Raw genomic sequence first — 12058 nt, 5'->3', positions numbered from 1 at the left:
GAGAGAGAGAAAACAAACATTAACAAACTATTTGGGTCCTAAAACATTATCATTTGAAACATCATCTTCTGCAGTGTACAACTGAGGACTATGGGCTTTGAAAGCACAGTAAAGGGTTAATTAGTGGGCATGTGTTTTTGTACTGGGAGAGCACTTTAATATGAGGATCCACAGAAACAAAGGACTCCTCAAGTGCTTTCATTAGACGAGAAACATATACACATAGGCACAACTAAAACACACACACACGTTTGTTTTTGTGAAAAGTGGGGACATCCCATAGGCGTAATGGTTCTTATACTGTACAAACTGTATGTGCTATTGCCCTACACCAACCCTACACCTAAACCTACACCTTACAGGAAACTTTGTGCTTTTTCAGATTTTCAATACACTCCATTCTGTGTGATTTATAAGCGTTTTGAAAAGTGGGGACATGGGGTAAGGTCCTGAAAAGTCACCTTCTCCTTGTATACCTATATCATACCCTTGTCATTATACAAATTTATGTCCTCGTTTGTCACAAAAACGCGTGCACACACAGAGAGAGAGAGAGAGAGATAATTTTCTATAGGTAGCTTTATAAAAGGGACTAAGACAGAAACATGGCTCTAGGGATTTGAACACCAAAACACTCTGCTTTCTCACCCAATTATATTTTGGGTAACACTTTTACCAGTTAACATTTGTATTTTTAATTAAATTAAACCCTCACACATTTCCATAGACAATATTTAGACACTAAAGGAATAGTTCACCCCAAAATTAAAATTCTGTCACAATTTACTGTAACTTACTTTGCGGTATAATTCTTTTGTTGAACATAAAGATTATATTTTGGTTAACCAAACTGTTCCTGGTAGCCACTGATTTCCAGAGTATGGAAACAATACTATAAAAGTCAATGGGGACCAGAGACTGATTGGTTAACCACAGTTTTCTAAATGTCCTCTGTGTTCAGCAGAATAAAGTAACTCGTACATGTTTGGAACAAACTGAGGGTAGTAAATTATGACAGAATTGTAATTTTTGGACGAACTATCATTTTAATATTCAGCTCCCTTGTATAGGTACTTTGTATATTAAATATTAAGCAATTTTGAACAAAATGAATTTAGATATTCTTTTGATAGGTATACTGTGTTATACTATCGGTGTATAATTTTTGGACAGTTGCTAAACTAAATAAATTTGACCATTGTCAAAAAATAAAAAATAAAAATAAAAATAAATTCAGTGCTAGTTTCAAGTCTTGTGCATCACTCATAAATTTGCCCATTATAATTTAGAAACTGCTCATTATAGTTTAGTTTACATGTCATGAGCTGTAAAGTTAAGTATCTGTTTGTCAAAACAAATCACAACACTCCACCATAAGCGACAAACAACCATAAGATAAATACAAATATGTCTCAAAACATAAGTAGTGTCAAAGTTTTGGATCAAGAAGCAGAAATATCATAGGGTAAATATAGGCATGACACCAAACATAACAGTATCACTGAATACCCAGAAGGAGGAATAAGGTTGAGTTAAAGGGGAAAAAACAGAAGAGAAAGGAGGTGAAAGGGGTTTCCTCTATATTTAAAAACAGCCTATTTCCAGCTGACGAGCGGTATTGGACAGACGTCTGTGGGGAGAAATGATGCAAGAGCTTCTCAGATCGCTCTCACCTGGAGGGTTTGTTCAGGTTTTGCCATGTTGAGCTCTGACAGACTCTGAAGAATGTCATCCATAGCCTGCTCACTGAGCTTTGTGGAATGTGACTCCGTTCCAGGGACATCATCCATTCCGTGCTCCATCCCTGTCAGCTGACGAGCTGTAAACAACAGCAGCATTTTAAGAATATGATGCACACTTCAAGAAACCTGTTATACAACAATGATCAACACGTTCAAACATCACGCGAGATAGATCACAGAAATGCTGGACTCTACAGATTTGATTTACTCGATGATGACATGTGTTTTAGGCATTAATGCTCTGACGTGATGGCATGGTCTCACCTTCAGGGCTGGGCTCTTCTCCAGACTGATCGCTCTGGCCGTCTGCAGGGCCGTCTGGCTGTTCATCTGCATTCTGCTCAGCGTGCTGCAGACTCAGCTTATGGCACACCTCAAACGCCTGACCGACCGTCCGCACTATCCGCATGGCCTGACTCTGAGAGAGGAGAAAGGTGAAAGATCACATTTAGAATCTTATATACATAACATACATTATATGAATAATCTTCATTTTTACATTTGATTAATAATTCTAAAACTGAAAATATGTATTCCCAGTTCTCGAGGATTTTAGAGAAAATATTTGTGTGCAAGCTAGATGATTTTATAGATAAACACAAATTATTGAGTGATCAACAGTATGGTTTTAGAACAAACAGGTCGATCTCAATGGCTGTGATGGAACTGGTAGAAGAGATTTCCTCTTCAATGGATAATAATGAATATACTGTGGGGGTGTTCCTAGACTTAAAAAAAGCTTTTGACATTATCGATTATGGATTATTAATGATGAAATTGGAGAGATATGGTATAAGAGGAAAAGCTTTTGCTTGGATAAAAAGTTACCTCAATGACAGATATCAATTTGTACAAATTAATAATGTTAAATCAGATTTATCGAAAGTTACTTGTGGTGTTCCGCAAGGTTCGGTCTTAGGCCCTAAGTTGTTTATACTGTACATAAATTATATTTGTAAAGTGTCTAAAGTATTAAAAATGGTTTTGTTTGCTGATGATACTAATGTATATTGTTCTGGGGAAATTTTGGCACAGCTTCTGAATACAGTGGAAATCGAACTGAGGGTTTTTAAAAAAATGGTTTGATGATAACAGACTCTCACTGAATTGAAGTAAAACAAAGTTTATAATATTCAGTAATCGACAAAGTAACAACAAAGTGAAACTAATGATTGATAACGCGGAAATAGAAAGTGTATGAAAATAAATTTTTGTGTGTCATAATCGATCATAAATTATGTTGGAAATCACACATTAATTATGTAAAAACAAAGATGTCTAAATCTATTGCAATATTAAATAGAACAAAACATATTTTGAATGAAAAAACTTTGTATATATTGTATTGTGCGCTCATAGTTCCATACATTATTTATTGTGTGGAGGTGTGGGGTCACACTTATAAATCCAATTTAAAATCAATATACATGTTGCAAAAGAAAGCTATTAGAATTGTTAAAAGGGTTGATTATTACGAACCAACAAATAAATTGTTTATTGATTTACATGCATTAAAATTTGTAGATTTAGTTCAATTATATACTTTACAGTTAATGTATGAAGTTTATAATAATTTACTTCCAAATTGTATCCAGAGGCTGTTAAAAATAAGAGAAAGTCAGTATAATTTAAGAGGATTGTATATGTTTAAGAAAGTAAGGGCAAGAACTAATGCAAAAAATAGGTGCTTATCTGTTATAGGGGTAAATTTATGGAATAAATATGATAAGGAACTAAAAGTATGTAAGTCACTTTGTCAATTTAAGAAAATGTATAAAAATAAGGTGATAAATAATTATATGACTCAGTATTAACAAATTGTGGTTGTACTGTTAAAGAATCGAAGTAATAGTTGGAGTGTGTATTTATGTTATGTTTGTTGTGAATTATGTTTGTACATTTTGGGAAATGTTTTTGTAATATTGTTTACTTTGTATTATTTAACTTAGTGAAAAGTGTCGCCCATTCAGTTAACTATGTATAAAGGGTAGGCATAATAAGCATAATGCCTACACCTTTTTCGGTAACTATGTATTTTTATTTACTTTGTGATAAGCTGTCTGTGAGGACCGGAATAAATTATTATTGATATTGATATGGGGTGCAAAACTCATTACAAATAATATTATTAGCATAACAACTGTTAATGAAATATAGTGTATATACACGTAATATACATGTTCTTATATATAGTGTATATATAGTGGCATTTATATGATGTACATATATTTAATGTGTGTGTGTGTGTGATATATATATATATATATATATATATATATATATATATATATATATATATATATATATATATATATATATATATATATATATATATATATATATATCACACACACACATACATATTTACATAAGGATAATTTATATATAAATTACACTTTTTTTTTTTACAATACAATGACCAAAATAAATATATATATATATATATATATATATATATATATATATATATATGTTATTTCCAAATATTTGGTTAACTGTATTGCAAAATAGCTTTTTGACACATTTTCTTGATTTTATCATATAAAATCATTTTCTTCTGCTTTTTGTTCATAGGTAGGTTTTTTTTCCATTACGGGGCTCTGCTAGTACAATTCCATTAAAAAAAGCAAAGGGCAAAGAATGACAAGAAGAGCAGTGACAACAGAGACAAATAGGTGAAGAGTATCAAGGTTAAGGCCCTCTACAAATTTCATCAGTTGCTCAAGGACAAGATGGACTGAAAAAATGGCATACATCATGATATTTATCCTTGGTCTGGGGCAATGTGGCAGAGAGAAAGAGAGTAACAGGAGACCGTTATTTGTCCTTTTACGTAAATAAAGAGACTGCTCTACCTTTTTTTTGGACTTGAATACATTGCATCTGAACGAGTTGCTGGATCCATCACGAGCAATGTAGCTGAAAATCTTCAGATCCTGAGAATCATGGGATACATAGAAGATCCTTGGAGGACACAGAGAAGAAATAGTCAATATAGGCTAAACATTAATACATCAGGTTTATTTTGTTATATTTTCTGCATCTCACCTGTATATGGGATCGTGCATCACCAGCATCTTGCTCTCATCCCATGTCCACTCTTTCCTCTTGAGGTCAAAACAAGGCAAATGTCAGGAACTCTACTGCAAATGCTCATTATGAATGAGACAAAAATATTAACTTCTAAATTCTAGTACTGTAATTTTGATGCCGAATAATGATATTTATGTGTCATGTCAGAGGTGTAGGGCTGATGAGATCACACATGCCTTGGCTTTTTTGCGCAGCACCACTTTGACCCCGTCTACGGAAACCACTATGCTCACTTTCTTCTTCTTCACGCTCTTTGCTTTGAACTCATACTGCAAGGAAAAAACAGAGTGATTTAAATGCATGGAGAGACTATGACTAATCAAACTGAAGTACTGGGACCAATTCTATATCAGTTAGTACTCATTAGCTGTCACGTGTGTGTTCCTGTTTAGTTCCGTTTTGTCCTTATTTGGTTATTTTCCTGTTCTTGTTAAGTTGATTGATTATTCCACGCACCTGTTTTGTTAATCAGCCTGTGTATATTAGTTCCTGTTTGTCCCTCAGTTCTCTGTCCTGTCTAACGTCATTTTAAGTGGTTGTGTTCATTGATTTTCCCATGTGGATTTATTAAAGACTTTATTTGTTTGAGATCTGCTTCCTTCACGCTCCTTTGAGCTCCCTGCTCCAGTAACCCGTGACATTAGCACCTAAACTGCTAAATTATGAAAATAGATTAATCAAAAATCAGTCCTGCCCAGAGAGCGTAATTAAAATGACATAATATAATGAAGTATTTACAATAAACAACAACTTTCTTAAAGAGCTGAAACTGATATAAAAACTGGCAACTGGTTTCTTTTATGGTTTCTAATATGTAATTTATTCCTGTGATGGCAAAACTGAATTTTACAGCTTTAGTGTTCAGTGTTACTTTCTTTTGGAACATTACAAATGTCACTTTTGATCAATTTAATGCATCCTTGTTAAATAACAGCACTAATTTATTTGAAAATTGTATCTAAAGTTTCCCACCTATACTAGCATTTGACTCGCTCTCTCTAACTCGCTCTCATACATTTTATTGTGCTTCATGCATTGTCTACAGTTTATGTATCATAGAGAATATGTTGAGAATACAATCCTAGAATGCACTGCAAAGAGTTCCTTGAAAAATATATATTTAAGATAGCAGACAGAGATGCAGATATTTGTATGTGCTTTGCATGTTGTGCTTATTAGAGCATCAAGCTGATGTATGAGCACCAAACTACTCTATTCAGCTCTGTTCTTCCATAAGATCAGAATAAAGTAAAAAAAAAAAATTCTTGCAACTTTGCATGAAATGTGTCCAAGAATGATTTATTTCCAAATGTCTTCAGTCTGAATGATTCAGATTGGCACTATTTGAGTTTTTGCATTCTTTGAAACTCGTTGAGTTGGATATGAATCATTTCTGCTGAAAGACTTCCTATTCATTATTGAAGTCAAGTCCTGGACTGAACTGAGAGAGCTACACTCATTCGCCAAAAGCTGAACTGTCCATCTCTTGTAGGCTAGAGGAAAACAAGGAGCGATGGAGGAAATATAAAGACTGTATGAGATGTACTGCAGGAAAAGGACATGACAGGTCTGTCCGCGTGTGCAGATGACAAACCTTTAGTCTTGCTGAAGAGCTTGAGTGTGTTGAAGTTGCTAAAACTTTAAACTACCTTGTCAGAGTTAATCACCATCACGGCTCTCTATCAGAACGAGAAGAGATGCCTATTTTCACTTAGACCACACGTGTTAAATTACTCATCTATTTGTAATTTGCTTTGGGCAATAGCATCTGTTAAAGGGATAGTTCACCCAAAATTAAAATTCTATTTAAGTCAATGGCAATGGCTCAACTGTTTGGGAACTATCCCTTTAAATGAGGAAATATGCATTTGGTTTATTACAGCAATTAATTCAGCCTCAAACGTATAGCAGATAATTTTGGCCTTTTGTTTTTGTACTATGTAAGTTATACATATGATACATATGGTACTCAACCAGAACAAAAATAATAATAATTGCTTTGGTGTAGTGGTTGTTGCCGTGTTTAAAAGGTAAGAAATACATCTTGGGTTCAAGAAGAAGCCACTCTGTATCATATAAATCACAATGCAGTTCACAACATTTAACACAAATGCATAAATACAACCATAAAGTTAAGTCAAGTCTTTACTAAGTGCTATATAATATCTTCATTACAATTGGAATGAATTAATGAATTAATTAAACTTAGGAGTTGAGTGTTTCAAAGATTATTTTCAAAGATTAACCTTGTCTTGCCAATGGGCTAGATGCGACGGCTGCATTTGGTGGAGAATTTAAGAAAACATTACAGTGAAAAGAATTCATATTCACAGGAACAAATATTCATTTTAAACATATAAACAGTAGAGACATTTCAACTTAAATCTGCCACATCCCATTTACCTGTTAATATTTTGCTTATTTATTTTATATTAATAATTTAACTAGGAAAATCATGAGGACAATATTTACACTACACTACAGCTTTCTAAAAAGCTGTAGTGTAGTGTAATTAACTTCAGCCAGAATGTCAAGAGCACTGAAATGAATGGCCTCTGACCGGAGATGCACATTACTTAGCATGCATGCAGCCGTTTAGGACCAAGGACAGCTCAAGACCAAACAAAATAAAAGCAAAAGGAAAGAAGTTGGGAGTCGAGGGACAAGACATGGCGGAGTGAATACAAAATAAGGCTACTTGTTATATTTTCTGCATCTCACCTGTATATGGGATCGTGCATCACCAGCATCTTGCTCTCATCCCATGTCCACTCTTTCCTCTTGAGGTCAAAACAAGGCAAATGTCAGGAACTCTACTGCAAATGCTCATTATGAATGAGACAAAAATATTAACTTCTAAATTCTAGTACTGTAATTTTGATGCCGAATAATGATATTTATGTGTCATGTCAGAGGTGTAGGGCTGATGAGATCACACATGCCTTGGCTTTTTGCGCAGCACCACTTTGACCCGTCTCACGGAAACCACTATGCTCACTTTCTTCTTCTTCACGCTCTTTGCTTTGAACTCATACTGCAAGGAAAAACAGAGTGATTTAAATGCATGGAGAGACTATGACTAATCAAACTGAAGTACTGGGACCAATTCTATATCAGTTAGTACTCATTAGCTGTCACGTGTGTGTTCCTGTTTAGTTCCGTTTTGTCCTTATTTGGTTATTTTCCTGTTCTTGTTAAGTTGATTGATTATTCCACGCACCTGTTTTGTTAATCAGCCTGTGTATATTAGTTCCTGTTTGTCCCTCAGTTCTCTGTCCTGTCTAACGTCATTTTAAGTGGTTGTGTTCATTGATTTTCCCATGTGGATTTATTAAAGACTTTATTTGTTTGAGATCTGCTTCCTTCACGCTCCTTTGAGCTCCCTGCTCCAGTAACCCGTGACATTAGCACCTAAACTGCTAAATTATGAAAATAGATGAATCAAAAATCAGTCCTGCCCAGAGAGCGTAATTAAAATGACATAATATAATGAAGTATTTACAATAAACAACAACTTTCTTAAAGAGCTGAAACTGATATAAAAACTGGCAACTGGTTTCTTTTATGGTTTCTAATATGTAATTTATTCCTGTGATGGCAAAACTGAATTTTACAGCTTTAGTGTTCAGTGTTACTTTCTTTTGGAACATTACAAATGTCACTTTTGATCAATTTAATGCATCCTTGTTAAATAACAGCACTAATTTATTTGAAAATTGTATCTAAAGTTTCCCACCTATACTAGCATTTGACTCGCTCTCTCTAACTCGCTCTCATACATTTTATTGTGCTTCATGCATTGTCTACAGTTTATGTATCATAGAGAATATGTTGAGAATACAATCCTAGAATGCACTGCAAAGAGTTCCTTGAAAAATATATATTTAAGATAGCAGACAGAGAGATGCAGATATTTGTATGTGCTTTGCATGTTGTGCTTATTAGAGCATCAAGCTGATGTATGAGCACCAAACTACTCTATTCAGCTCTGTTCTTCCATAAGATCAGAATAAAGTAAAAAAAAAATAATTCTTGCAACTTTGCATGAAATGTGTCCAAGAATGATTTATTTCCAAATGTCTTCAGTCTGAATGATTCAGATTGGCACTATTTGAGTTTTTGCATTCTTTGAAACTCGTTGAGTTGGATATGAATCATTTCTGCTGAAAGACTTCCTATTCATTATTGAAGTCAAGTCCTGGACTGAACTGAGAGAGCTACACTCGTTCGCCAAAAGCTGAACTGTCCATCTCTTGTAGGCTAGAGGAAAACAAGGAGCGATGGAGGAAATATAAAGACTGTATGAGATGTACTGCAGGAAAAGGACATGACAGGTCTGTCCGCGTGTGCAGATGACAAACCTTTAGTCTTGCTGAAGAGCTTGAGTGTGTTGAAGTTGCTAAAACTTTAAACTACCTTGTCAGAGTTAATCACCATCACGGCTCTCTATCAGAACGAGAAGAGATGCCTATTTTCACTTAGACCACACGTGTTAAATTACTCATCTATTTGTAATTTGCTTTGGGCAATAGCATCTGTTAAAGGGATAGTTCACCCAAAAATTAAAATTCTATTTAAGTCAATGGCAATGGCTCAACTGTTTGGGAACTATCCCTTTAAATGAGGAAATATGCATTTGTAATGTTGTCTGTTGTTTCTCTTAGGAATTTCACCTTTGGCACTAGGGATGCAAGAACTACTTCCATTAGATGCTACCATTGGAAATGACCTTGACCTTGACCTGCTGAGAGTTAGTTTCTCTGCTTGATTGGGATTTCCGCTTGACTTCAGACCAATGGGGAGTGTGTGTCATTTGAACAGAGCGTGTACTTGAGGAAGTGAGCGAGAGAGACTGAGCGACAGACAGGGAGAGAGGGAACATTGAACAGACTTCGAACTCATTTCTTGGAAGCTGAGTCGGCAGAGCTACCTGCTGGGAGTGGGACGAGGGCCAATCAGTTCATGTCACGAACCCCATGGGCGGGATATAATAACCTTTACTGTGCTGCTGGCCCTCTATCCCTCGGCTTGCAAGTGATTTTAGATGCCAGCATACGAGAGAAAACAATTACAAGTGACATCTCCATTTGTTTTTAAGACAGCCATCAAAAGCATTTACTCAGTAACTGAACACTCAAAAACAAGTGCACTTGAATTGGGGGATATTATAAAGCAGTTTCCACAAATAGAGTACAAAAATATTTTTTCTTTAACACATGACAGATTAAAATTTGAAGGAACTTTTTCTGGAATACAAAATGCACACGGATTTAATGGTTTTATCCCATTACCCGGCAGTACTGGGTATACACAGAAAAGCAGAATGACCATGAACCATGAAACCCTCAAATACAGCTTTTCAAGAAAGTCTTTGAAAAGTCTTAATGCAATCTGGGTCACGATTCATACAGACAATCACAATCAATTAAAGGCTGTATCCTAGCAACAGTCTTTAAATGTGAGATTTTGGGGGTCGATTCTTTTCACCAAATCTTCCCAACAGTCCTTTAGTGCTACAAACTAAGACAACAGCAGGAGCAAGACAGGAAGGAGGGTTTCAAACAAGGTTTCGGTTGTCAATCATTCAGTTCAATCTTGACAGCATCATCACGTCACTGTCCAAACCATAAATAAATGAAAACAATAACAAAATAACTGAATAGCCTGATATGAAGCTATACGATGACAGCATAATTGCAATTAATCTGATTTAAAGACCAAATGTGAAGGCAATTTTTGGTTGATTTTGTCTCAAGTTAAATTGTATTTAGTCAGAATGTTCTGCTAGTACAGCGAAAATATAGATTTTTCCATATATATAGTGAAATACTTGAGAATTTTGTAAAGTTTCAGTACTTAAAACCCTAAGTATCGATACACAAATATTTTAAAATTGTATTGAATATGGATATTGTTCAAGGTATTGTATTAAAAGGTATCATAAAATTCAAACATCATGACACCACTACTCAGGATAAATGAAAATCTAAGCTGAATGTAGAAAACAAATACACAACATCACAACTAATCTGCAAACAGCAGCTTTTCATTGACAGCATGGTTACTTGTTGCTAAATGGAGAAAAACAACTGAATGAAAGGCAGAAGAACCCAGAAAAAGTAAGATCAGTTATTAAATAAATACAGTACTTTTAAAATGTCTGTTGTTATACCACTGCTTCCTTCACGCTCCTTTGAGCTCCCTGCTCCAGTAACCCGTGACATTAGCACCTAAACTGCTAAATTATGAAAATAGATTAATCAAAAATCAGTCCTGCCCAGAGAGCGTAATTAAAATGACATAATATAATGAAGTATTTACAATAAACAACAACTTTCTTAAAGAGCTGAAACTGATATAAAAACTGGCAACTGGTTTCTTTTATGGTTTCTAATATGTAATTTATTCCTGTGATGGCAAAACTGAATTTTACAGCTTTAGTGTTCAGTGTTACTTTCTTTTGGAACATTACAAATGTCACTTTTGATCAATTTAATGCATCCTTGTTAAATAACAGCACTAATTTATTTGAAAATTGTATCTAAAGTTTCCCACCTATACTAGCATTTGACTCGCTCTCTCTAACTCGCTCTCATACATTTTATTGTGCTTCATGCATTGTCTACAGTTTATGTATCATAGAGAATATGTTGAGAATACAATCCTAGAATGCACTGCAAAGAGTTCCTTGAAAAATATATATTTAAGATAGCAGACAGAGAGATGCAGATATTTGTATGTGCTTTGCATGTTGTGCTTATTAGAGCATCAAGCTGATGTATGAGCACCAAACTACTCTATTCAGCTCTGTTCTTCCATAAGATCAGAATAAAGTAAAAAAAAAATTCTTGCAACTTTGCATGAAATGTGTCCAAGAATGATTTATTTCCAAATGTCTTCAGTCTGAATGATTCAGATTGGCACTATTTGAGTTTTGCATTCTTTGAAACTCGTTGAGTTGGATATGAATCATTTCTGCTGAAAGACTTCCTATTCATTATTGAAGTCAAGTCCTGGACTGAACTGAGAGAGCTACACTCGTTCGCCAAAAGCTGAACTGTCCATCTCTTGTAGGCTAGAGGAAAACAAGGAGCGATGGAGGAAATATAAAGACTGTATGAGATGTACTGCAGGAAAAGGACATGACAGGTCTGTCCGTGTGCAGATGACAAACCTTTAGTCTTGCTGAAGAGCTTGAGTGTGTTGAAGTTGCTAAAACTTTA

At 34.8% G+C, this 12058-nt stretch overlaps 1 protein-coding gene across 1 annotated transcript in view; it reads right to left on the bottom strand.

Annotated features, from left to right (window-relative positions):
* The window catches only part of si:dkey-34e4.1 (carboxyl-terminal PDZ ligand of neuronal nitric oxide synthase protein), a 37476-nt gene that overhangs the window by 3661 nt on the left and 21757 nt on the right, over positions 1-12058 (bottom strand). The window contains exons 3-7 of the mRNA XM_058775088.1: positions 5012-5104; positions 4791-4849; positions 4598-4706; positions 2007-2160; positions 1674-1819 (exon numbers count right to left, since the gene is read on the bottom strand). Coding sequence (XP_058631071.1) covers positions 1674-1819; positions 2007-2160; positions 4598-4706; positions 4791-4849; positions 5012-5104 — 561 coding nt within the window. The remainder of the gene's footprint in view (positions 1-1673; positions 1820-2006; positions 2161-4597; positions 4707-4790; positions 4850-5011; positions 5105-12058) is intronic.

Source organism: Onychostoma macrolepis, chromosome 05 (assembly GCF_012432095.1).
Source record: "Onychostoma macrolepis isolate SWU-2019 chromosome 05, ASM1243209v1, whole genome shotgun sequence".
In the NCBI taxonomy this organism is placed as follows: Eukaryota; Metazoa; Chordata; class Actinopteri; order Cypriniformes; family Cyprinidae; genus Onychostoma; species Onychostoma macrolepis.
The sequence above is the reverse complement of the archived record's forward strand: the minus strand, read 5'-3'. Positions and strand labels throughout refer to the sequence as shown.